At 44.1% G+C, this 27,398-nt stretch overlaps 3 protein-coding genes and 1 pseudogene across 5 annotated transcripts; 1 reads left to right on the forward strand and 3 right to left on the reverse strand.

Moving 5' to 3' along the window:
* Nucleotides 1-7,007: 7,007 nt before the first annotated feature.
* Nucleotides 7,008-9,692, reverse strand: LOC112935940 (uncharacterized; annotated as a pseudogene). The gene is made up of 7 exons (NR_157836.1): nucleotides 9,511-9,692; nucleotides 8,998-9,426; nucleotides 8,801-8,857; nucleotides 8,620-8,711; nucleotides 8,355-8,436; nucleotides 8,123-8,232; nucleotides 7,008-7,382 (listed from the first exon to the last, which is right to left on the reverse strand). The product of NR_157836.1 is annotated as an uncharacterized protein (transcript).
* On the forward strand, nucleotides 7,982-9,872 carry LOC109943989 (stk2). Its single transcript, XM_020548274.3, has 7 exons — nucleotides 7,982-8,092; nucleotides 8,172-8,288; nucleotides 8,400-8,519; nucleotides 8,676-8,894; nucleotides 8,984-9,099; nucleotides 9,175-9,438; nucleotides 9,524-9,872. Exons 1-7 carry the CDS (start codon nucleotides 7,990-7,992, stop codon nucleotides 9,758-9,760), a joined length of 1,176 nt encoding a protein of 391 aa, XP_020403863.2. The 5' UTR covers nucleotides 7,982-7,989; the 3' UTR covers nucleotides 9,761-9,872.
* A 486-nt stretch (nucleotides 9,873-10,358) lies between these two features.
* On the reverse strand, nucleotides 10,359-13,124 carry LOC100278581 (uncharacterized). Its single transcript, NM_001165648.1, has 4 exons — nucleotides 12,728-13,124; nucleotides 12,369-12,449; nucleotides 11,929-12,068; nucleotides 10,359-10,878 (listed from the first exon to the last, which is right to left on the reverse strand). The coding sequence occupies exons 1-4, from the start codon at nucleotides 13,046-13,048 to the stop codon at nucleotides 10,620-10,622; spliced, it is 801 nt and encodes a 266-aa protein (NP_001159120.1). The 5' UTR covers nucleotides 13,049-13,124; the 3' UTR covers nucleotides 10,359-10,619.
* Nucleotides 13,125-16,706: 3,582 nt separating this feature from the next.
* On the reverse strand, nucleotides 16,707-22,320 carry LOC100502460 (RNA-dependent DNA polymerase). Of its 2 annotated transcripts, XM_008670353.3 has the most exons (5): nucleotides 21,710-22,320; nucleotides 19,713-20,460; nucleotides 18,569-19,604; nucleotides 18,189-18,339; nucleotides 16,707-17,706 (listed from the first exon to the last, which is right to left on the reverse strand). In XM_008670353.3, the coding sequence occupies exons 1-5, from the start codon at nucleotides 22,256-22,258 to the stop codon at nucleotides 16,915-16,917; spliced, it is 3,276 nt and encodes a 1,091-aa protein (XP_008668575.1). In that variant the 5' UTR covers nucleotides 22,259-22,320; the 3' UTR covers nucleotides 16,707-16,914. The 2 variants fall into 2 exon arrangements, with proteins under 2 accessions (XP_008668575.1, NP_001183867.1); NM_001196938.1 differs by having other exon boundaries at nucleotides 16,915-17,706; nucleotides 18,569-20,460; nucleotides 21,710-22,258.
* Between the last annotated feature and the right edge of the window lie 5,078 nt (nucleotides 22,321-27,398).

Below are 27,398 nucleotides of genomic sequence, written 5' to 3' on the forward strand. Positions count from 1 at the left end.
GGTGAAATCTTCCTCCGAAGCCCCTAGTCATTTCAGAGAACCAGAATGCTTCTTCCCTTCTTTGACGGAAGTCATTGTCAGCTCGAATGTATTCGTCCATCTTCTGGAGCAGCTTCTCCAACATTTGCGGGGGCTTCCTGGCAAAGTACTGCGCTGAAGGTCCCGGCCGAAGCCCCTTAATCATGGCCTCAATGACAATTTCATTGGGCACCGTTGGCGCCTGTGCTCTCAGACGCAGAAACCTTCGGACGTACGCCTGAAGGTACTCTTCGTGATCCTGAGTACATTGGAATAGAGCCTGGGCGGTGACTGGCTTTGTCTGAAATCCTTGGAAGCTGGTTATCAACATATCCTTCAGCTTTTGCCATGAGGTAATTGTCCCTAGCCGAAGAGAAGAATACCAAGTCTGAGCGACACTCTTGACGGCCATGACAAAAGACTTTGCCATGACTGCCGTATTGCCACCATACGACGATATGGTTGCCTCATAGCTCATCAAGAATTGCTTCGGGTCTGAATGACCGTCATACATGGGGAGCTGAGGTGGCTTGTAAGACTGGGGCCATGGTGTAGCCTGTAATTCTGTTGACAAAGGAGAAGCATCATCAAAAGAAAAATTTCCATGGTGGAAATCTTCATACCAGTCTTCCTCATTGTAGAAACCCTCCTGATGGAGCTCTCTGCGTTGAGGCCTTCGGCTCTGGTCATCTTGGACAAGATGACGAACCTCTTCCGACGCTTCGTCTATCTGCCTCTGAAGGTCAGCTAGACGGGCCATCTTCTCCTTCTTCCGTTGAACTTGTTGCTGAAGCATTTCCAGGTTTTGGATTTCCTGGTCCAAGTCGTCCTCCGGAGGCGATGGACTGGTAGCCTTCCTCTTTTGACTTCGGGCCTCCCTGAGAGAAAGGACGTCCTGATTGGGATCCAGCGGCTGTAGAGTACCAGCCCCTGTCGCTGAAGCTTTTTTCGGCGGCATGACGAAGGTGATGCTTGCCGAAAGTGTTCAAGACTCAGAAAATGGAAGTGAGTTCACCGGAGGTGGGCGCCAATGTTGGGGACTTGTTCTCAAATGCTATGAATCAAGAATAAGGCAACATAAAATGTTAGATACCAGAGCCCTTCGTCCTTCGAATCATTATCTCCCTTCGGATATAATGAATCTTAGACGAAGGTCATAAAGGGTATACCCTCGTGATCATGATAAAGAGATCAAGAATATTTATGCAAAGTACAAGGAGTAACATAATTTAGATAAACATGACTATCAACCTATTTTTATTTATACTACTTATGTAAACAATAATAGATTACAAATGTACCTTCGAGTTGAAGGGATGAGAGGCGTGACGCAAAAGTAAATGCCAAGTCAGCGTGAACAGTACGGGAGTACTGTTCATCTATTTATAGGCACGGGTCGCAGCCCATGCAAAATTACATTAATGCCCTTTACATTTATCAATAACTCTATAGTAACTCTTCGAGGTCTAATCTGGCTTTTCATCTTTAAGTCGGTTTCCCTTTCCGCCGTTATGCCGAAGCTCTTCTGCGCATAGCTTCGTGATCGCCTTATCCTTCGTCGTGATTGCTGGCTCAGTTAAGCTTCGTCTTAACCATAATCTTATGTGCTCGTAATCCAATTCCGAAGATACCTGCTCACACATTTCACTTGGAAAACATTGTTAAATCATGTTTTTGAGGACCTTCGGAAGCCGAAGGCCCCCAACAGATTCGGTATTTACGCTTATAATTGAGGAATTTTATGCTCAAAACTTAAGGTTTTTACGCTCCACCCGGGGATGCGTCCACCAGTGAACAACATGCCAGATTTTTTACGCAGTGTGACAAATTGCATAAATACCTACAAAGTGTGGCATATTTAGTATGAGTATATATCATAAAATGGTCATTACGAGTCTAGCTGCATGGCTGTTGCAGCGATCCTAAATTTATGGAGGAAATAAAGCATTTAAAATAAAACCGCCACACATATCTTTCCTAAATTTACGCGCATGCAAGGGAACGTGTTTGACTCATGCATACATTTTGCCATAATTTTTGGATCTATATAACTGCATGCATGCGGCTGCCATGTTTTTCAGATCTGACATAAAAATAGGATCGTAATAACAACCTACTGGAGCTATCAACCTCTCACATTGGCTCGGTATTTACGCTTATAATTGAATGATTTTATGCTCAAAAAAACTTAAGGTTATTACGCTCCAACCCAGAGATGCGTCCACCAGTGAATAATATGTCAGATTTTTTACGCAGTGTAACGAATTGCATAAATAGCTACACCATGTAGTATAATTTGTATCAATATATATCATAAACTAGATCTAATGTGTTTAGTTGCATGGCTGTTGGAGGGATCCTATATTTATGAAGGAAATAGAACATTAAATACGATTTTTTGTGTCTATGCGTGTAATTCATTTCCTTTCATTGCACATTATTTTCATCATAAATTCGTGTTCATGCAGCTGGTAACAGATTTTTACGCAGTATACTGAATTGCATAATTATCTACACAGGATAGCATATTTAGTAGTAGTATATATCATAAAATGGTCCTTACGAGTCTATTAGCATGGCTGTTGCAGCGATCCTAAATTTATGGAGGAAATAAAGCATTTAAAAATAGAAATCGTCACACATATCTTTTCTAAATTTATGCGCATGCAAGGGGACGTGTTTGACTCATACATGCATTTTTTTTACGCGCACAGACGTACAACCTGGTCCAGTCGGTGCGCTTGGTTGAACCAGGTTGCAGGAATAATCGGCCTGGGCTTCCTTTAACTATTAGAAGCGCAGAGCTCCCGTTATATATATATATATATATATATATATATATATATATATATATATATATATATATATATATATATATATATATATATATATATATATATGTTGGGGGCCTTCGGCTTCCGAAGGTCCTCAAAAACAGGATTTAACAGTGTTTCTGGAGTATAATGTGTGAACAGGTATCTTCGGACTCGAGTCGATATCACAGTAGGAGAAGCCCAAAGTAATACGAAGGTTGATACAACGCCGAAGATGTGAGCGGGAAAGCTTCGGCGTGGTAGCGGAAAAAGAAACCGACTTAAAGATGAAAAGGCTATTCGGACCTCGGTGGATTACTATAGAATTACTACCAAGTGTAAAGGGCATGAATGTAATTTTATATGGGTTGTGTCCCGTGCCTATAAATAGGTGAACAGTACCCCCGTACTGGACACGCGGACTTGGCATTTGCTTTTGCGTCACATTTGTATTTTCATCTCCTTCCAAGCCGAAGGTACATTTGTAATTGGATGTCATCTCTATTTCTTCATAATAATAATGCAAAAATAAGTTGATAATAACATATAATTGTCTATGTTATTCTTTATATTTTATATGGTTCATTCTTCATCCTCGTATGTTGTGTTTATGAAGGTATACCCTTCATAACCTTCGTCCGAAAATCATTATATCCTAAGAGAGATAATGCTTCGAAGGACGAAAGGCTTTACTGTTTAACATTTTCTGTGTTGCCTTGTTCTTAAGCCGAAGCATTAGAAAAGTCTCCAACATTGATATATATATATATATATATATATATATATATATATATATATATAGGCACACATCATGCATGTGGGCCGAAACATATGAAGAAATATATATGAAATTGGTGCAAAGTAGATGCCTAGATGGCGCGCGGTCGGACACTACTCTAGATGTGCAATTACGTGGCTAAAGTAGTAGCGACGAAATCAAATTCCACAGTCGTTCACGTCAATTAATTCATTTTCTTGTTTGGGCTTGCATTTTTTTTTTCTTTTCTGCCTCAAAAGTGACTGACAAAAGCGACAAGATGTACATGCTGCTGCCAGAGTTACAAAAATAGTAATAAAAGAAAGCTATAATGATCTTTCGCTTTTGTTGTCTTGAGGCTCATGCCAAGCCTCTTAATTATATCCCATTTTCTATCTCATTCTTCATTTCAAGATCTACAAACAGTGTCTTCCACGTCTATCTCCACGTGAGAGATGGCCTCAGTGGAAGATGGGCAAACCGGTGTTCCCTCGTCCTCAAACGTTCCAAGCTAGGAGCTTGTACTAGTTAACATTTTTAAATTTAGCTAAATTTACAAACAAAAAATACTATAAATATTTGTATGTTTAAACAAAATAGGTACAGAAATATATTTAAAGAACTACCTAATAATACTAATTGTACATCATAAATATTAACATTTTCTAATATATATATATATAAGGTTAAAAATATTTAACTTGTTAAAATGTGGTAATGACACAGTGCAGGTGGTCAAACTCATTTATTTTTTTATCAAATTTACATAAATTATATAAAACGTACATCGACGGTTTTATTTCTTAATAGTTATTACTATAACTTTATATTTTTTTAGACTGGTCAACAAAGTTGGAAAAGTTTGACTGAAACTTAAACGACCAACCTTTTGGAACAAAGGGGTGCTATTTAAATCAAGCAGGAAAACAACTACAGTGATGTTCTCCAAGCAAACCCTTTTTAATTAGTAATAAAAAGGTTTGGCGTGATCAATAATGCTTAATTACATGATGATGGCTTTCTAAAAACATTACCACTGCAGGGCGAACCGTAATATTCCAGTGATGTTCTCCAAGCAAATTCACTAGGGAACAATTGCAAATCACCACTAACAAATATTCCATATGTTTCTCGCTTTAGTAATTTGCGTTACATATCAAACTTTGCTAACTTTTTATAAGAAAATATAGTAACATCCAGAAGCTCAAATAAGTGCACATGGAGATTTTAGTTTAATTATTTTTGATACTGTGAATATTGCAAAATTGGAGAAGTTTGACTTAGGAAGAAGCAAGGTGACATATAAATTTGGAATGGACGAGGGACATCATCTCGTATCTGATAGAAATTGAAATCCACTGGATTGCTTAAGACACTAATATGCCAATCGGCTAGCCTTAATGATGATAGTGGTCGCGTTGATCATTATTGTCGTGCCCATCACCGGTGGTACATAGATCAAGACCTCTAGGATTGTGGCGGCTAGGGTTTTCGAGCGCACGGATGCACATCTATGTTGGCTCTTGTCTCTATTTATGTTGTGTCTATCGTGACAGGGTGTCACAACTAAGGGTTGGTTTGTGTCCCTGATTAGGACGTGTGAAGACCATACACACACGATGAAGATTTGGTGCTTATCCCAACTCGGTTTATGTTACCAAGTCAGAGAACACCCTAATAGCATCCTCACGGCCCAAGATTATCTTAGCTCGGCCTCCTTTTATCTATAGGAAGAAATGTGCACCATTTGTACCAGTGCCAATAATCATGCATCCTTAAGCCCTAAGCAGTGAGTCCTAAAGATGAGATATGCTGCAATCCGTTCTTCAAAACTCTATGTATCCGTGTGTAATGTGTATACACACAACAACTGGCAGATGTGCTGTTGCAATCACAAAAGGGCAGAGGCCGTTGTATTGTCTCTGTCCAGCCCTCTGCACCTTAGCCCCTGCGGTGAACGCCTCTCGCTCTTGATCCCGACGACGAGGCTTGTAACGCAATCTGGATTTGCATCTCCCAGCTGGTTGCTCATCGGTTGTTTTGCTTGGAGCCGTGTGCGATCCAGCTAATCAACCTGGAAGGGTTATTAATGTCAGCATGACTGCATGATGACACGACACACGAAATAGCGGGACGTCTTATGTAAACACGAAATAGCTTGGAGCCGGCCTCCAGACTTGGCCGTGTGCATGATGACTGCATAATGTCACAAACACAAAGAAGTGGCCGAAATTAAGTAATTTATAATTTATAAGGCATTATAGAAGAAGTTATAAAGATTTATAACATCAAACGGACATACTACATAAATGTTATTATTTTATTATATAACTTTATTTAAACTAGATTACGGTTTTCAGATGACTTCTTATGAAGTTTCATTATCGCATATGATTGGCTAGCTAGTTACTGAATTCTCTCCTCTATTACTAATACTATATTTGCCTGGCAGACGATGTCCTGCCAGCAGTTTTCGATAAACAAAAAAGTTGGTTACTGAAGGATTGATAAATCAGTACAAGAAGTTGACTATCAACAAACACGACAGCAATACGCCAACAAGAAAAGTTCAACAATGCTGCGAGCCTTAAGATTTCTCTTGGTTTTCCCTAACACGGTAACATGAACTTACAATAAATCAATCTACAACCATCTTATTCTCCGAATCAGGCATAGAGATATCACCTGAGACGACTAAGGGTCAATTTGGAAGCACTCATTTTTTTTAAAAAAAAAACTGGTTTAAAGAAACTGAGTTGCTTTTAAATATGTCGGCTTATGCTTTAGTTTTTAGGAACTTGATTCCCAATTTCTAAAAACACAAGAAACTTGTCCTTTTTTTAGCTAAAATCAGTTTTTGTCCAACAAATTAGGTGTTGTCCTCAGTTGGTTTGGTAAAAATTATAGTGATTGCCACCTCTCCCATGTCTACTGTGATCTCCTCGTTGCCTACTCTGACCGATTTAAATGTTTTTAGAAACCTAGAATAGAAACCAGTTTCTAGTTTCTTAGAGACTGTTGCTTCTAAACAGGCTCTAATAAAAAAAAGCCTTTGTGGATGTCCATAAAGATATTGCATGCTATATTCTCACAAGCAAACAAGGGCGAGAAAAATATGGTTCGTTCATTTTTAGGAAGAGCTGTAGCAGCCATTTGTTTCTCTCAAAACCGTGTGTTCTTTTAAGATTATAACTGATTGACCTAGCTACTAGGTATTATCAACAAAAAAAAAATGGGTGTAGTATTGTCTCATGGTCACTGTGGACCCACGAAAGCGACGCTGACTCTTTTTTTAGACCCTTTCTCAAGGCCGTTTCAAGCCGGCTTCTACTGTGGAGAAAATAGTTTGCCTGAGAATCTGATGCATCCGAACAGGAATTTTCTGGGGAAAGAATCTATCTTAAGAAGCAATCGAAGGTATTATACTGTTGAAAGCTGAAACAACACAGTATCAAATCTTAAAGGTACTATTCAAATTGGAGTGTGAAATGACACGGTATCAAATCTCAAGGCATATAAATACAGTTGAAGCAGTATGGTATCGAATTCTCCCACCAATAGTGAGCCTACATTTGATGGCGTCATGAAATTTCGTCTTCATAGTATGACAGGATCATTCCCTATAAATTATCCCTGTGTGTTCACAGATCCAAACAAGAGATTTGCGAAGTAGTACATCTGGCGAGTTCAAGTCGATTATAACAACTTAACATCCACATATCCAACAAAACAATCAACATAAGGACAGGCTGAACAGCAGTAAAAACCAACAGACAGTTGAAGACAAAGTGTGCCTGAAAAGAGCAGGGAGGTTACACTTGAGTACAAAATACGTGTGGATGGTTAGATGATCTGCTCCAGTAGTTAATGTTTAAAGAACAAAGAACATGTTGTTTCTAACTCCTAGTTTGGCTCATTTGAAGCCGTCCAAGTAGAGGAGTGCTCCAGTAATCTACTTCATATTTTACACGGGCCCATTGTACATTATTAAACCATGCGTATAGAGTTGCCACGTTTGACATTTGTCTATCTCTCCTCTGCTTTGTTGCAAATGTATTGATTACTAAATAGAAAGGGTGAAAACTAATGGATCTCCACTAACCCAACAACACACCAATCCAAGTCCATCTGTACATGTACAATCATACTTGACACTGCTGACGTTGGATTCAGAATTTCTGATCAATACCCCCAAACAAATTATGGGATATAATATTTTTTTAGTGCTTTTGGCTTCTTCTATGCGGCTATGCCTTGACCGGCAATGGTTAGTCATTAACACTTTAATTACGGGATATGATTTATTTTTGTGTTTTTGGCTTCTTCCATGCCTATGCATTGGACGGCAATGGTCAGTCACTACACGCTTCATTGGTAACATCGACTGGTTATAGATTGTCCATGGAGACATACTTGTCTTCATTATTAGAACAACAACAAGGTGAGCGAGAAGCATTCTTGTGTTCTTCCGGTAAGTGCCATAAGCTAAAGGGGATGCAGAGAGGTTGGTTTATTTTACTTCTCTTGCACATACCTTTCTACTTGATCTTTCAAGCTTTGAGCTCCTCAAAATTTATCAACAGGATACGAAGCGTTGCTAGGATGCCTCTGTGCTGGGGTGATAATTGGGGCCATAGCTGTTTTCTGCAGTGTTAGGAGAAGAAGAGCCAGCAAGTCCCAACCATCAAGAAACGATATTGGTAATTTCACTAATTAATTGCACATCCATATGCATATAGAAGTTACTGAGATAGATGTTTTTTTACCCACTAATAGCAATACGAAGTTGCACATGTTTTTTTTTCTTGCAGAGGTCGCGTTGGCATCCCTTGAGTATGAGGAGACTACCTGCAAGCCGATGTCGATCAAAGAAATATACACAGCAACTGAAAACTTGAGTCCATCAAACGTCATTGGACAGGGTATTGCAGGTACGTGTTCACAATACCTGATTCACAGTTATGGTATCTATACCATAAATCAAGAGAAAGTATATTTTTCATCCAAGAACACGAGACTTAGAAACCTAACTGTTCAAGTATATGTTGTCCTTTATGGTGTGCAACTGGTTCATCTTGTGGTTCCAGGCAAGGTATACAGAGGAGTGCTGACAAATGGCTGGCCTGTTGCAGTGAAGCACATTGTTAAGAATGAGCATGCAGAAACATTCCTAAGGGAAGTTAAAAGCCTGTCACATGTCAGGCACCCGAACCTTGTGTCATTAAGAGGTTACTGTGACGGGCAGGAGGAGTGTTTTCTTGTGTATGAGCTGTGCATCAACGGTAACCTATCAGAATGGCTATTTGGTGAGTAACATGATAGCCTAAACATTTAAAGTGACGACTAGAACTCTATACGTTGTTGCATAATTGAAGAAAAAAAATTTTGATTCTAGGAAAAGACAAGAACCTTCCATGGATTCAGAGGCTTCAGATAGCACTTGGAAGTGCTTGTGGCCTTTGGTTCCTGCACATATACCCTGAAGGCTGCATCGTTCACCGTGACATCAAGGTTTGTTGCATGATCTGAAAGTCTTCAGTGCATCTATAGATTCATGTTTAGTCAAACTCACACTTTCTATGACAGCCAACCAATATACTTCTTGGGGTTGATATGGAACCCAAGCTGTCAGATTTTGGACTCTCTAGAGTCATCGACTTAGGTGTGTCGCACGTAAGCTCTGAAGTCAGAGGAACATTTGGCTATGTTGATCCAGAATACCGCCACAACCACAGGGTGAATGCTGCAGGGGATGTGTACAGCTTCGGCATGGTGCTCCTCCAACTCCTCTCAGGAAGACGAGCAATCAACATCATGAATACTGCTATGCCAATGTCACTGGACAAAATGGTAAGATCATAAGCAGTTAAAGTAAGATACTACGTTCTGGGAAGAACAATTGAATGAGCCGAATATGTGTACCTTTTGTTCCCAGGCTTCTACACTTATCCAAGATGGCAATGTATCAGAGTTTGCTGATCCTAGGTTGAATGGAGAGTATTCAACGGAGGCATTTGACCTCAGTTTGAAGCTTGCTCTGTTATGCACTGGCCACAAGAAGCAACGGCCATCCATGGAGCAAGTTGTGTCAAGACTTGAGAAGGCTCTTGAGATATCCATGAGAGATGATGCAAAACACAACAACATTAGCATTGTCGAATCCCTTGCATAGCTATTATGTGTAATCCTTAAGACCCTTGATGTTTACATGACCATGCTTAAGCATTTTTGTGCGCTAAGTGAACGAAAAACCATTCGAGTGATGAGAAATTTACATCAGAAAAGTTAAGACAAACCAATAGAATTAGTTCACACCTATAACCAGAGATACTGAAAGACCAAATCTAGGGACAGTACTACGATCTAGACTTCTATTAGAGCACAGGCTTGAATATTTCAGCACCTTTTCTGTCACACTATACAGAGAAGTATAGCTACAGTAGAGAAAAACCTATAAGGGCTAGTTTGGTGACAAGGGAATTGTGGGGGATTGAGGAGGAAATTAGTCCATTTCCTCCTCAATCCCGCCCAATCCTCCTCAATTGCTTTGTCACCAAACTAGCCCTAAAGGTGTCAAGCATGATACCTCTTAGTATAATGAGTTTAATGCAGCACTTGAATTCACTGTGATGGTCCAAGTGAATATGCTATCTTTCAACTTACTATAAAAAGGAAACGCTGGTAAGTGTACAAGGCACGATAACTAGCTTGACAGACATCATCACTTTATAGCATATACCAACTAGTGCCAAATGAAAAATATAGTCATGTGTGCCTTGAATACAAATCCATATGATCCACCTCTGCGACCAATGAAAAAGATGAAATTCTTTTTCACCAGAAGTCAGCACCATCCATACAGCTTTGTTCCACAATAATATATGCTTCCAGAATTACAGGGCTATACATAAGTGCACTAGTAATCATTCAGGTAGTAACTAAATCTAATTACAACATAATGCAGAAACCAGACTGTTACCAAACTGATATTCTGCACAGACTGGAAGAAAAATGAATAATAACGACACGCATTATTGAAGTGGCAATTCATTCAGTGCATCTGTATAATCCTTTTGATTCATCGAAAGGGCGCACAGGCCATGTGGGAGAAAAAGATAAATCGCAAGAAATATTATCACTCCGAGATCAGCTTCTTCACCTATGGCAGGTTGAGGGGGTTGCCGCAGGTATATCTGACTGGCACACCACATACAGTACAGGGTGGCTATCATCAGAATGAGAAAGAAAGATTGGTTTGATTTTTCTGCTGCAGACCTTCCATGATTCACTCTGCCAAAACAAGGAACAAGAGTGTTTACAGAACTGCAATAAGAATTTGTACTTGATAATGTTTTTCAGAAAGGAACGTAAGGAGTGATTTAAACATTGGAAACCCAAGTGAGCATATATCAGATACGTCTGTAATTCCTTTTTGCTACAATGCACAGGAGAACTGACTACGTTTGCATAAAAAGAAAGAAAGACAGGTTCAATACAACAACACTAGGCCAGAACACTTGAAACAGAACAAGAACAACCTAAAACAGACAAGTTATACAACAGGCACACTAAACAAAGAAACAGAATTTTGAATGATGTGGTGCCAACACTTTACACTTTTAGGGTGTATAAGGATCGCCTATTTCCATCCATTACAAATCTAGAAATAAAGTGATACAACTGAAAATGCCCAGGCCTAATGAACCAAACAGCTTTCTCAATCTCCATTCAAACATGGTAATGAAAACTAGCCACCAAAAATAGATGTTCTGAATTCTAGAGTTGTATATATAAAAAAGTTTTTCCTTTCTACTTTAAGATTCTGAGGAAAACAATAACTTATATAGAGAACAAATTATAGTTACTTGTTGTGTATACAAGGAACAAAGAATTAACATTGTGTTTGTACCAGACCGGAGCATGGGCCACCCGACCAATGCGACGGGTGGACAAGGTCCATAGTGTTGACCCAGAATGATCCACGGGCCAGGTACTTACCATATTTTTCACCCCAAAACCCGACCCAAAGCCAATAAACCTAACCCAACCCAAAAAAAACTAACCCGACACGCCCGACAAGAAGTCACGGGTTGACCTGACCTGACACTATGCACGGGTCAGTGCAGGCCGTGCCAAACAACCCACGACCTGAACTTGACCCGACTCGACGTTTGAACAGGTTAGTTTGTACTGGCATAGCGGCGAGGTTCCAAAACACACTGCACTTTATAACAGCACATGATATAGCTATCTATTTAGAATCTTGCAAGAAACCTAATCTAGTTTCTGTGTAACATTTTTTAGTTTGTACTTGGGATAGTGCACCTAAAAAGCTATCACCTGTTGATGTACACATATCCCCCCATGAGGCAAGTGCAAAGAAGTCCTACGACGAGCACTGCATCTGGATTGATAGGAGCACGACCTTTCCACCAACCAGTGCTCAGTATCCAAGTGTACATTGTAGAATGCCCATTCTCCTGCAGCAGTATAAGTGTGTAACATGACTCAGTCGGGTAAAATGACACATTCAATCCCAAAGCATCAAAGGGAAAGGTTCATTTGTGATCTGAACAAATTTTACTTCACATGCAGTGCAGAAACATCATGCCAGTTGGATTAGTTGGGTATTTCTAGAACAACTTGGGTCCAACTGTCCAAGATGTCAAGCACACACTTTTAAAGTTGGGACATCAATTCTAAGCTGATACATCCCATGTTCACGAGACATTCCTTGCCGACTTCCGGTTGACAAAAAATCCAAACTACTGAATGCTCACCTCAAACAAGTGATCCAAGAAAAAGTGGGAGAGCGAGCCGGCAGAGATCAGCAAGAAACACTGCCTCTTTCTTAATGGTACCTGCAGCAGCACCAAGCCACCAAGATTAAACAAATCAGGCACGCAACACTAGATTGATACAGAGGCGTCTGGGCTGCGAAGCTACTCAACACTATTCTGCAACAGAGGATTAAGATAACGCGGCATTTGCTAAACTAGAATGGCATTGGCACCAAGTTGCTAGACTCCGAACGCAGCCGTACCGAACAGTAGATTAAAAAAAGTGGGAGGAAGCAAACATAGCAAATCCAACGCGGCGAAAGAAGGATTCATGAGGAATTGGAAATTCCGGCACCCACCCCGGAGGGAGAGTCGAGGACGCCGGCGCGAAGCAGACGGCGGGAGAGCCAGGCGTAGGCCCAGGCGAGCGGGAGGCCGAGGAGGAGCGGGTAGTAGAAGGGGTGGTGCACGGCGGCCATGGCGAGGTCCCCCGCGGCGGAGGCCGAGGGGAGGAAGGAGCAGAGCCACTCGGCGAAGGAGCCGAGGTCCGGGCCGAGGAACGCGTTCGCTGCGTAGACGGCGCAGTGGTGCGGCCCGAAGCGGCGGTCCGGGCCGGCGAGCCGAGACAGCGCCGCACCGCCCGACAGAGCGTACAGCAGGTGCGCTCCTGGCCCCGGCATCCCGCTCCTTGGCCGCTGATGAGCTGGCTCGGTCACCGCCGGCAGACGGAGGCGTGGCGCGCGGTGTGGTGTTTGTTTGGTGGTGGTGGGAGGAGCAGTAGGCGTAGGGCGGCGGACTCGGGACACGATTTTCTGCTTCTCTGGAGGCGGACGACGAGGGTGGGTTCTGGTTTGGTTTTCTTTGCGAGCTTCTCGCCTTCTCCTGTCCGTACTCCGTAGTCGTCTCGCGGTCTCGCCTTCGCGGTTTCCTCTTCTCCCGCTGTCACCGCGAGACGCCCATGTAACGGTTAACGGTCACGTGTTTGGTTGAACAACGACCTGGACTCAACCCTGGTCAGCACTCAGGTTAGCATGTGCTGCAACCTGCAGGTTCTAATGTAACTTGGACCACTAATTGTAGCTGTTAGGATCGCAGGTGGGAACAAAAAGGAGACATAGAGTTTAATATGGAAAGAACTCCTCGAATGTGGAGGAGAAAAAAACCACGGGAAAACAGATCTATTATATGTTGTTCAAGTACAGGATACAAGGGAGACTTATTTATATAGGCAAAGTAGATAAAGATAGGGTCACATGATCTTATCCAACAAGATAGAGATAAGATCACATGATCTTATCCAACAAATATCCCCTTGACGCTAATCTATAAAACTGTTTTCTCAAACACTACTAGGATGCTAAATTTGAATATCAATCAAGTCTAAGGAATCATTAGACTTGGAACTGGAGCACGGCTTCATATCATCAAAATAACCTCTCTTCTGGAACGCAATTGAAACAGCTTCAGCATCAACTGTTGAACATTGCAAGTAATAGAGATTATTCAAACGGTTGCCCTTCAAGATAATACGGTTGCCACGATAAACCTTAAGAACACCATCAATAGCAGCAAAATTGAATCTCATTGCTTCTAAAGTGCTCAAAGAAATAAGATTTCTCTTCAATTTTGGAACAAAACGGACATCGATAAGTTTCTTAATACTGCCATCATGAACTTGGATATAAATAGAGCCGATTCCAATAATCTCACATGTGGATCCATCTCCAATAACATCCTTACCAGCATGAGACTGAACATAATCAGAAAACCAATCTCTATGTGAACAAATATGAAAAGTGCAAGCGGAATCGAGAACCCAAGAAGAGCACTTTTCAACAGAGGCAACAAATACAGTTTCTCCACTATCCAAAGTTTCAACAAAACTGGCTTCAACAGAAGACTTATCCAATTCTTTTTTCTTTCTCTTCTCTTTATTTCTCACCTTAGGGCACTGAGAAATATGATGAGTATTTTTCTGCAATAAGGGCAATAAAGGTTGGATTAATGATTTCCAGATCCTTGAACAATTAAACCTTCACCTTTGGGTTCAGAACGAGAATCAACATCAAATTTTTCTTTGGACAATAAATTTGACTTAACATTCTCAAAGGACAGTGAAGTATGATTACCATAAAACATAATTTCTTTAAAATGCTTAAAAGAAGGGGCAATGAGACTACCAACAAAATTGTCTTATCTTCATCATCTATCTTCACATCAAGGCTCTCAAGGTCCACAATAATTGAATTAAATTTATTAATATGTGACTGAATAGATGTACATTCTGCCATACGAATAATATAAATGCGCTCTTTGAGACGGAGCTTATTAGCAAGACTCTTGGTCATATATAGCTCCTCCAATTTGTTCCACAATTCTACTGCAGATTTTGCATTCATTACTTCACGCAGAACATCAGGAGATAAACTGAGTTGTAAGGCGGACAAAGCTTTTTCATTAAGATCTTCCCATTTATCATCAGTTATATCAGCAGGTCGCGATTGTAACGCTTTTGGTACACATAACTGAGTAAGAACAACCTTTATCTGAATCTGCCAAATAGCAAAACTGATCAACCATCAAACTTCGGAATATCAATTTTAGTCAACATTTATAATCCGAAATAAATAATTTCAGATGAAATAGAAATGTGCAATCTGTTAAGTGCACGTAGCAAAAGGGAAATAAATCAATGATTTGATTCTTGTGTGGAGATTCCAAGAAGCAGCAATGATGATCTCTAGCAGCACTTCACGTGAAATCCCAGGCAGCAGTAGCACTCCACGATTCCCAAACTGATGGCATTCCAAATCACAGTTTTTCCGCCGCCGCCGCCGTTCTTCATTAGATCCGATCCGTAGCCGCTGCTCTCACTTTTCCCGGTTCGGCCGCTGATTTATCACTAGATCTGTTGTCCCCGCCAATTCATACCAATTGTTAGGATCACAGGTGCAAAAAAGTAGACATAGAGTTTAATGTGAAAAAAAACTCCTCCAATGTGGAGGAGAAAAAAACTACGAAAAAACAGATCTATTATATGTTATTCAAGTACAGGATACAAGGGTGACCTATTTATATAGGCAAAAGAGATAAAAATAGGGTCACATAATCTTATCCAACAAGATAGAGATATGGTCACATGATCTTATCCAACAGTAGCAAAAATGTAGCTCTAAGGCTAATGAATTCAAACAGGACGTAATACTAATGTGTATTGGCGCCTTTTTGTCACCAAACACTATAATGAATCGTCTGGAGTTACTTGGCACCTTTAGATGATGTAGGGTCAAATAAAGTGGTTATCCTAAATGTGGGGCAATACGTCTATGATAGTCACCATCTATTTGGGACCAAACAGTAACGAACCTAGGACCTTCTCGTGATGAGCAATACCTTGGGTTCGGCTTCGCAAGGTGAGCAGTGGCGGTGGTCTGCGATGGATCGTCTGTCAGTGCTCGCTGCGGAGGCGCGGACGGTCCGCAGTTTGGGCCGGACGATCCGCAACCTGGGGGCAGAAGCGGCGTCTTCCCTGCGCGCAATCCGGACGGTCCGAGCTCTGGGCCGGACGGTCCGCGATGGCGCAGGGTCGTCTTCTTCTTCTCCTCGTATGACCGTCCCCTGGGAGAGAGGTCTTATGGTGTTCCGGGTCAGCAGGTCACCCGGGGCGTCTCCAGACGACGTAGAGTCGCCTAGAAATTAAGAGATCAATTCGAGAAAGAGATATTGATTGAAGTAGACGAAGTAGATTTTGCCCCTGAGGAGGGGTAAAGATCATAGGGTCGAGTCGAATAGGGGTGGAGGTGGATATGCGGAAGGATACAACTAGAACTACGCTACAACTATTTATAGTGCAGAAAAGGTAAATAAAGTAATTTGTTCGATTGGAATGTGTTCAGGGGTTCTCAATCGGTTGTACTCTTTATATTTATAGGGGAGAAGGTCTGGACCTATTCATAGGAGATAGCCAACAACTCCCACATAATTAGATGGATAACCACGCACAAAATAAGAATAATCACCCTTTTGGTGCTCAACAATGTGATGACTTATAAGAGCTTATGCAACTACTTTACAACACAAAGCTGTACATATTTTGACGTTTATGTTTCTGGATTTAACTCTTGATAGCTGCTAAGCTCCACGACTTTGTTAACCAAAACGTCAAGTATTTGTGGAAAGTCAAAACTCACATGAGTAGTAGTAGCGTTGGACTGTTGGAGGTTTGGTAGACGATCGCAGGGGGGACAGAACATGTCACGACTCGAGGGTGGTCAAGCAGCCACCCCAAGCCCCCAACAACTTTAGGGCCGGGGAACTCGGTGACCCATACGTAACGGCTTAGCTAACCGTACCTGCTTCTAGTCATCAGCAAGGGCGGCAAATCATGATTCCACGGTTCCACCATACGTACGCCTGTTAGGAGGAGCTCAAGACAACCCGCGCTAACTTCTTTTTACAGCAATCAGCGCTCAGCGGTACTGCATCTTATTACTACAGTTTCCACTCGCATCACAGGCTCACTTCACTGCCACAGTGGCACCTCCGTCTAGGAACCGTCGCAGTCCATGGGCACGGCGGCGTCTTCCACCCGCTTCCGGCACCTGCGCGCCGCCTTGATGGCCAGCAGGGTGTCGCAGATGATCCACGGGAAGCTCCAGAACCGCTTCTCCCCGCGGCGGTCCGGGTGGTAGGTCACGTGGTACCACGCCGACGCCACCCTCGACGCGTCGTCCTCCTTGCACGCCCTGAGCCACCCCCTCACCTCCGCGTGCAGCGCGTCGACGGCGGCGATGATGCGGTCCTTCATCTCGAAGTAGCGCTTGTTGTCCCGCCGCAGGTACACCAGCTTGTTCCGGATGTTGCCTGTCAGAATCTCGTCCTCGCGCTCCGCCGAGTAGTAGGTCATCAGGGCGCCCAGCCTCTCGGCGTACGCCTCGTACCGCTCCTCCGCTGCGTCCAGGAACTCGTCGAAACCGGCGACCTCGAGGTCCGGGTCGTACACGCAGCTCGGTGGGCCCGCAGGCAGGAGCGCTTCTGCGTCCTCCTCGTGCCGCAGGGCAGCGCGGTAGAGCTTGCCGAGGACGCCGTTGGAGACGTACATTGGCCTCTCCCACCGTTCCATGAAGTCCGGAAACTCCCGGGGCCTCAGCGCCAGGGGCATCTCGGCTGGAGCTCCCGTCTTGGCGAAGTCGACCGCCATGGAGTGCAGAGCGGCCAGCTGGACGCACTCGGGGCTGCGAGCTTTCAGTGGATCACGGTCTGCGTGGATCAAGTGGGCGGTGGAGATGGCACCGAGGGTATCGTTTATCATGTAACTGACGAAGTGCTTCTGAATTTCCTGCAACCATTTGCATGCAGATGTTAACATTTTGCTCAAGCGAGATGGCAAAATATGCAGGAATTTGCTGAATGCTCACGGTGAGCATATTCAGGTTCAAAACATCATTTTTTTCATTTTAAACATGTATTTTTCAAGTAGGTAGATTACTTCCACATGCCAGCCAATGCACATACCGTCTTAATACCATGCTGGCTGGATGGTCTTGTGCTCGTTATTGCCCTATCAGGGCCTGTTTCATGGATTTAATCCTTATTACATAAACACATTTTAGAAACACGCCAGGTTTCTTAGCTCAATACAGTAGACAGCACAAATCAATGTATCCATCGTCTCAGGGGAAAGATAACGGCAATTCATAAACTGATATTTTGCAAGTACAGAAATCTGACATTAACCAAATAAGAACAGCAAATCATACGTAGTATACATAATTCAGAAAAAATGAGCGGATGAGAGACACTCAGGAGTAAGGAGTGTACCTCAAGTGTAACAGCATGGTCCATTATGCGTGGCCTCGTTGCAGTGTAGTCCATAGGTGCATCAACCTTCTCCGGAATCAGTTTGTCATCCCAAGTAATAAAGAAGAGGTCGCCATCCAAATCGCCCCCGGAGCATTCATTCGGATGAGGCCTAATTAATTTGAAGGCTTCAAGTAAGGATAGTGCAAGCATTAACATTAACCCAAATGGCTAACTGTAAGCTACACAATTGGATATTAACATAATATGGGCAACATGGCTAACAGGGACAAATACGGTGTCTTAATTCAGTAGACAGGTTGCTTCACAGCCATGGACAGAGAAATTGAAATCCACATTCTGAGATGGTCTTTTTTTCAGCTTCAGAATAGAAAACATACCTTTCCCCTCTCTGAGGAAATACAACACAATCAATAAGACCCCTAGCATCCAATCCAGGGTCATATACAGCTTCAAGTACTCTGACATCACCAGGATGGAGACAAGGGTTTTTTGTGATTGCAACTTTTCCTACAATTACAGCTGTTTTGCCATCATCGTTGCAAAAGAACGGCTGTTCACTGTACTTCTGCTCCTTGTGATTCTTTGTAATTCTGATGTAAACTTGGCCATACTCTAATTTGCAAGTTTCATCCAAACAACCAATAAGAACACGGCCTTTCTGGACATGAATCTTACACCGAGTTCTTATGTCGGTCAGCCTATTAGCCCGATGGGCTTTAAGAATCATTAATAGGTAAGGCTCTGAACTTGGTTCATAGCCTTGCAGAAGCATATCAGCTGCCGTCTTGGTATCACCGCCACCAATTTTCCCTAGGACAGACAAAGCAGCTTCTTTATTTGTTAGCATTCCATCTGATTCGTGCATGTCATCTTGTTGCATCGATTCAAATACTTCATCCTTTATCCCCAATGTTGAAAGAAGAGAGATAATTTCACGGTTCACATAACATGGCTGAGACTTACTCCAATTTGTAATGTTCAGCATAGTGCTCTTCGATTCAAACTTCTTCATACTAGGTCGCAGAGAAAGATTGAAAAAGGATGTAGGGTCAATAGTGATGACTCCTTTATAGCCCCCATACCTTATTTGAAAAGCAGAAGGAGGATGAGCTGGGTCTAAGCCAATTAATTTGGCGACTTGTCTGGCAAATCTAGTAGAAATCTTCCCGATACCATCTGAAAATATGTATTTAGTGCCATCAGTTGTGACTTCAATATCTGGAATTACTTCTACATCATATGATGAGACTTCAAATGTTTGCCTGGATGAGCTAAACAGTTGGCCCATTCTAGCTGCACACTTGGAGACTGAACGGATATCTTCAAAGTGGCCCATCCACCTCCTTATATTCTCAGCAGTCAGAGAACTATTTGAAGCAAACATCCAAACAGAATTACCACGAAGCTGACTTGCTGAAAAGGCCAAAAATTCATATTTTTTGGGGCCAATGCAAAATCCTTCTTTTAGAATGGAGAGAATACGATGATACAGGCCAGTTTTCAAGGGTTTAGAAAAGAAACCTTGTTCAGTTCTAGCTGACAATGCATTGGGAGAAAGCTTGCTCCAATCTTCATCAACAAAAGTAACTCGAGCAAAGTCAGAAGCATACTCAGAATGGTACTTAACCACGTAATTTGAAACTTCTTCCTCAGGCCCCAAGCAGTATATTTTTGATGGTGTGATGTGAATTCTGTAACACCTCATCAATTTTCCACTCTCCCTCTTGTTGGACAAGGCTTTCTTTCTCATATTCATGCTATGAGCCTCATGTCTGATGAATTGCAAAGGTTCATAGCAGGTAGATTTTAATTTGCTCATTTTCTCAAATATTCTCCTTAAAGTATCGATTGACAGATCTTCAAGGACTTTAAACAGATCAGCATTAACATGCCTGGCAACTAGCTTCCCCATGTGAACAAGAGAGTTCAGACGAAAAAGTACTTCATAAGGCACAGAAAAGCCATTTGGGCAGTCAACAAGAGGAACCACATTGGAGGAGGAGCCAAACACATCCATCGAAGCAATGGCCAATTCCCCTAATTCTCCTGAGAAGGGTAAACTTTCAAGAATATATGATACTGATGCACCTTTGCTCAGTTTCAGGACAAGAGTGGAACACTCGCCAAAAGAGCTATTAGGTGTGAAATCTAGTGCTCTGACCCATGCAAATTTGGCGTCCTCCTTGCATGCATGAAAGCGATCATCTGTAAACCTTGATTTAACTGTAGACCCAGAAATTGCAATGTGTATTCTTGGTGCATAAGTCAGCTGAAGCAAGGATGATACTATTTATTAGAGTGTAGCTTCAGATTCATTAAAAAGGTGCCCAAAGAATATTGCAGCTGAAATAAATTGACAGCCAATGAAATATGGCAAGCATTAAGTATATATCGTTGCAGATAATGTGTATTCAGCAGGGGCAGATTACTATTAACACGAACAATGACAGGGGAAGCATAATATTAACACAAGAAATTGATAGCATATCCTTTGTAAAATCTACTTCAATGTATTAAGTTAATAAATCTTAAACAGATTACACTCTCAAAAAAATATGATGAAAAAGACATACTTCAAATAACATTCAGCAGAAACTCGATTATGTTTGCATAAATATGAAGTTAATGATCAGTTCCAAAGTAAAAGATCTTATCCCTTATGAGGATTTCAGTTTATTGTGCATATCTCAAATTGTTGAGTAGTTATTAAAAATAGAAAGTGGCTAGATTATGCAATAAATGAATCATATGGAAACCTAGAGTGTGATTGTTTTGAACGCTGATACACAACATATGCTATAGCAGGCCATAGAAGATTGCAAAAATATCCTTCTGTGCAGCGCTAGAGGAAGAAGGGAGCTCCATCTGCAGGCTGCAACCCACTCGGGTATGTAAATGTATTGTGCTCCCATTCTACTGGGTTGTTAGGCCAGAATTGAGGTCCAATTATATGTTGATGTGGAGGAGATGATCCCTCAACTGTCAAAAGGGGTAGAGCAGTTGTGAGCTGAAAAATGCTTATAAAGGTGTCTGGTGGTTACCGTGGAGTGGTTTTCCTCCTAGGCTGTTCTTTGCTGGACATTTTATTGATATTTGGGGTTAGTTCATTTCGTTTCCCGAGTTTTGATGACAGTAGTCAAGGTTCTTTCGGTGACTGTTGCTTACGAAGGTTTGTTTGGAAGTGTTCTATACATAGAAAGGTCAGACTCGAGTAGAGTTGTTGAAGCCTTATCTTTTGTAATAAACTGGTAACCACAGTAAAACTACTCTTAAGATTCCAATAAAGCTGGGTCATTGGTCTTTGGTCTGCAAATATCTATAGATTTACTTGTGACTTGCAACTCTACCCAGATTGAGCTAGGGGTCATTCTCCTGGCTGACCAAAAATGAGGATTGAAGACAGTGCATATCAATCAGATATCCGCGTGTCGTCTATCAATTCGAAATAGTCACACTGGGTGCATAGGTTTTGGAACTTTTTGCATCGAAACGAATAGCATGGTGTAAAAGCAGCTCGCCTGCAGCAAGATGGCGCCCGTCCCATCGAGGTGGCACCCAAAGCACTCATTGATGTCCTCAAAGAGAACCTCAAGCTTGTAGCTCTGGGAATCGTGCTTCAGGTAGAGGTCCACACGCCGCATCCTCGGGATGACCTCGGCCCGCACGCCGTCGCAGGAGTAGGCCACCTCCAGCTCGCGCTCGGCGACGCGGTTGCCTAGAATGAGGCTCGCGCTGGCAGCGCGGAGGGAGAGGTCGGGCGCGCGGGGCAGGAGGTCAGCGCGGGCGGGGGAGACGGATAGGCAGGAGCCGAGGAAGGGGGGCAGGCGGCCAGAGGAGGCGAGGTCGATGGCGTGGGTGGCGGCGGCGGAGGAATCAAACTGGACGAAACCGTGGCCGCGGCTGAGCCAGCCGCGGTGAGCGGCGACTATCTCGCAGGCGAAGGTCGCGCCAGCGATGGTGACGGCGGAGTCAAAGAAGGCGAGCAGCTCTGCGGCGATGGCCGAGGCCGGGATGTTGGATACCCGCACCGTGGCCGTGGAGCCCGGCGCGGGAGCCGCCGTCGACATATCGCCGGGTGAGGTCCGGGCGGGATCCCGGCGATGTCACGGACGGCTGGGGGTTTGTGCCCGAAAAAGGGGTTTTAAGGCTGCCACTATACCTGTACTTTTTGGGCCGGCTCGGCCTGCCATGACCTATGGCTCTGTTTGTTTCATATTATAATCTCTCTAGATTATACAATCCAGAGCAAATAATCTAGTAGCTAAACAAACACCTAGATTATGGGTTCAGATTATATAATCTAAACCCTAATCTCATAATCTCCTCAAGAATAGCTTATTTGAGATTATTTTGGCAAAAAACCCACTACCCATGATTATGTAAATAAAAATTACAATATATGCCATCTTTTTTTCTCACCTCAAATAAACAAATAAGGGTATTGTTGTCTTTACGAATAATCTACATTTGTATATTCTAAACTACCAAACAACTACATGTAGATTATAATAGATCTAGATTATAATCTGGATTATATAATTTAGATTATTGTCGGCGTTTCGGACCCGGGGGTCCCTGGACCGACGAGTAAATTTGTCGCTGCGTGCCCCTGCCCAGATGGGTTGGCGCGAGATGGAACACAAGGGAGAAACGCGGCTTTCGTATTATCTCGCACCAGGGGGGTGTGCTCGTAGTAGGGGTTACAAGCGTTCGCGAGAGAGAGAGAAAGTGAGCCTGTTCGTTAGCTCGTTCCCCCGCGCGACCCCCTCGCATGAAGGCCCTGGACCTCCCTTTTATAGATGCAAGGAGAGGGTCCAGGTGTACAATGGGGGTGTAGCTATGCGCTAACGTGTCTGGCAGAGAGGTGCCTGAGCCCTGTGTACATGCCAACGTGGCTGTCGAAGAGGTGCTAGAGCCCTATGTACGCGGTAACGTGGCCGTCGGAGAAGTGCCTGAGCCCTGTAGAAGCACAGTTGTCGGCGTTGCTGGGATCCTGCTGACGTCTCCTTGCTTCCGTAGGAGGCTGAGAACCACCGTCGTCATGGACGCACGCGGGGAGCCATCATTACTTGTTTCCGGGGCGAGCCAGATGGGACGTCAGTCTTGTTCCATTGTAGCCTGAGCTAGCTAGGGGTAGGGTAATGATGTATCCCCCGTGGCGCGGTTGGTCTGAGCCCAAGGTTGGGCGAGGCGGAGGTTTCTCCTGAGGCCGAGGCCGGGGTCGGGCGAGGACACGATTCCTCCCGAGGCCGAGGTTGAGGCCGAGCCCTGGGGTCGGGCGAGGCGGAGACCTCCTTCCGAGGCCGAGGTTGAGGCCGAGCCCTCAGGCGAAGACCTCCTTCCGAGGCCGAGGCCTAAGGTCGGGCGAGGCGGAGCTTCCTGTTGCGCCCGAGGCCGAACTTGGTTGTCGTCAGTCTCACCCTGGTGGGTGGCACAGCAGTCGGAGCGGGGCGAGCGGCGCTGTTTTCCTGTCAGGTCGGTCAGTGAAAGGGCGAAGTGACTGCGGTCACTTCGACCTTGCCGACTGAGGCACGCGTGTCAGGATAAGGTGTCAGACGATCCCTGCATTGAATGCGCCTGCGATACGGTCGGTTGGTGAGGCGATTTGGCCAAGGTTGCTTCTCGATGAAGCCTGCCCGAGCTGGGCTTCGGGCGAGCCGAGGGTGCGCCCACTGCCTGAGGAGGCTCTTGGACGAGGCGTGAATTCGTCTGGGACTACTGTTCCCGCCCGAGGCCGGGCTCGGGCGAGGCGAGATTGCGTCCCTTGGTAGACGAGGCCTTGACCTGAACCGCGCCCATCAGTCTTTGCGGTTTGTGCTGATGGTGGTTACCAGCGTGTTTAGGAGAGTTGGGGGTACCCCTAATTATGGTACCCGATAGTAGCCCCCGAGCCTCAAAGGGAGTGATGGTACTCGCTTGGAGGCTTTGCCGCACTTTTTTGTGAGGGGACTGGCCTTTCTCAGTTGTATTTTGTTATGGTGGGTGCACACGAGCGCACCCGCCGGGTGTAGCCCCCGAGGCCTCGGAGGAGTGGTTTGACTCCTCTGAGGTCTTAATGCCTTTCATGATGCCTCAGCCGGCCTGGTTGTTCCCTCATGCGACCTGATTGTGGCCCGGGTGCATGGTCAGGTCCCGGGTTTCTGAGCTGGTTTGTTGACGCTGTCAATGGTTTGGCCGTAGCCGGGTTGCGAGAGCAGCCCCCGAGTGAAAGGGAAATGTGCCCTTGGGCCATTTCTAAGTATTTTGGTGATTGAGTGCCAACACAAGTGCTTAAATGTGAATCTATGCCCATGGATGGACAAAGTGCAAATCAAGAGCAAAGGTATGTTTCTAAGTCTTAGTACATTGGTTTTGTGTACTAATATACTTGTCTAAGTATCAGAAACAGAAAGAAGAAGAAAAGAGAAGAGTTGGCTGTGTACAGCCAAGAGGCTGTTTCGGTCTGGGGCACCGGACTGTCCGGTGGTGCACCGGACAGTGTCCGGTGCGCCAGGCTGGCTCGAGCGAAGTGGCCGCTCTCGGGAATTCGCCGACGACGTACGGCTAAAATTCACCGGACTGTCCGGTGTGCACCAGACTGTCCGGTGAGCCAACGGTCGGCCGGGCCAACGGTCGGCCGCGGAATCTGCGCGCGACACGTGGCCAAGCCAACGGCCAGAAGGGGGCACCGGACTGTCCGGTGTGCACCGGACATGTACGGTGCGCCAACGGCTCCCAGATCTGCAACGGTCGGCTGTGCCATTTTAGGAAGGAGATCGGGCACCGGACAGTGTCCGGTGTGCACCGGACTGTCCGATGCGCCCGATGACAGAAGGCAAGACCAGCCTTCCAGAATTTCTCTCAACGGCTCCTAGCTGCCTTGGGGCTATAAAAGGGACCCCTAGGCGCATGGAGGAGTACACCAAGCAACCTTAGAGCATTCTTGATCATCCACACTCAGTCTTTGCGCATTCGTTTGTCATTCTCAGTGATTCGAGCTCAGTTCGAGTAAGAACTTTGAGATAGTCTTTTGAGCTCGATTCTTGGCCGTGTGTGTGCGCATTTTGCTGTGGATTTGTGTGTGTTGCTTCCCTTCCTTACTCCGTGATTCTTTGTGAACATCAAAAGTGTAAGGGCGAGAGGCTCCAAGTTGTGGAGATTCCTCGCGAACGGGATAAGAAAAGAAAAGCATAACACTGTGGTATTCAAGTTGATCATTGGATCACTTGAGAGGAGTTGAGTGCAACTCTCGTCCGTTGGGACACCACAACGTGGAGTAGGCAAGTTTTGTACTTGGTCGAACCACGGGATAAACCACTGTGTCGTCTCTGTGTTGAACTCTTTGTGGTTATCGTATTGTGCAAGATCTTCTCTCTAGCCACTTGGCATTAACTGTGCTAACGTTTAACCAAGTTTTGTGGCTTAAAGTTTTAAAGTGTTACAGGATCACCTATTCACCCCCCCTCTAGGTGCTCTCAATTGGTATCGGAGCCGTTCTCTTCAAGAAAGGGACTAACCGCCCGAAGAGATGGATCCTAAAGGCAAGGGGATGGTGATCAACGACAAGGAAAAGGAGTCCTTTGTCAACGAGCCAAGGGATGACAAGTCCAACGACTCGGGCTCGGGCCACAAAAGAAAAGATGGGAGGAAGAAGAAGACAAGGCGCATCAAGGAAATTGTCTACTACGACAGCGACGAATCTTCCTCCTCCCAAAAGGACGACGACGACTACGATAGACGAAAGACGGTTAACTCAAACTTTTCTTTCGATTATTCGCGCATCCCGCATAGTTCAAATGCTCAATTGCTCCCCATTCCACTTGGCAAGCCCCCTCACTTTGATGGAGAGGACTACGGATTTTGGAGCCATAAAATGCGTACTCACCTGTTTTCTCTCCATCCAAGCATTTGGGAGATTGTGGAAAGTGGAATGAAATTTGATAGCTCGGATAGCCCTGTGTTTATTAATGAACAGATTCATAAAAATGCACAAGCTACTACTGTGTTGCTAGCCTCTTTGTGCAGGGACGAGTATCACAAGGTGAGCGGCTTGGACAATGCCAAGCAGATCTGGGACACCCTCAAGATCTCTCATGAGGGAAACGACGTCACCTTGCTCACCAAAATGGAGTTGGTGGAGGGTGAGCTTGGACGGTTCGCGATGATAAGGGGCGAGGAGCCGACACAAACATACAACAGGCTCAAGACCCTTATCAACAAAATAAGGAGCTACGGGAGCACGCGATGGACGGACCACGACGTCGTCCGCCTAATGCTAAGGTCATTTACCATTCTTGATCCTCATTTGGTAAACAATATACGTGAAAATCCCAGGTACACCAAGATGTCGCCCGAAGAAGTTCTTGGGAAATTCGTTAGCGGGCGAATGATGATCAAGGAGGCGAGGTACGTGGACGACGCCTTGAATGGTCCGATCAACGAGCCGCAACCCCTTGCTCTCAAGGCAACACAAAGCAAGGAGGCGCTACCTAGCAAGGTGGCACAAATTGAGGCGGCCGGACTTAATGATGAAGAGATGGCTCTCATCATCAAAAGATTCAAGACGGTGCTTAAAGGTCGCAAAGGACAGCCTAGCAAGACCAAAGCCAAGGGGAAGCGCTCATGCTTCAAATGCGGTAAGCTTGGTCATTTTATTACTAACTGTCCCGACAATGATAGTGATCAGGATCAAGGGAACAAGAGGGAGAAAAAGAAGAACTATAAGAAGGCAAAGGGCGAGGCTCATCTTGGCAAGGAGTGGGATTCGGACTGCTCTTCGTCCGACTCCGACAATGAAGGACTCGCCGCCACTGCCTTCAACAAGTCATCCCTCTTCCCCAACGAGCGACACACTTGCCTCATGGCAAGGGAGAAGAAAGTAAGCACTCATAATACTAGTACTTATGCTTCTTCAAGTGAGGATGAGTCTAGTGATGATGATGAGATAGATTACTCATGCTTATTCAAGGGATTAGATAGAACCAAGGTAGACAAAATTAATGAATTGATTGATGCCTTGAATGATAGGAATATACTTTTAGAAAAGCAAGAGGATTTGTTGTATGAAGAACATGATAAATTTGTAGAAGCTCAGAAATCTCTTGCTCTAGAAATTAAGAGAAATGAAATGCTCTCTAGTGAACTATCTTCTTGTCATGAAACTATTGCTAAGTTAAAGAGTTTTAATGATGATTTAAATGCTAGACTAGAAGTAGCTAGTAAATCTAA

Source organism: Zea mays, chromosome 2, assembly GCF_902167145.1.
Source record: "Zea mays cultivar B73 chromosome 2, Zm-B73-REFERENCE-NAM-5.0, whole genome shotgun sequence".
Classification (NCBI taxonomy): domain Eukaryota; kingdom Viridiplantae; phylum Streptophyta; class Magnoliopsida; order Poales; family Poaceae; genus Zea; species Zea mays.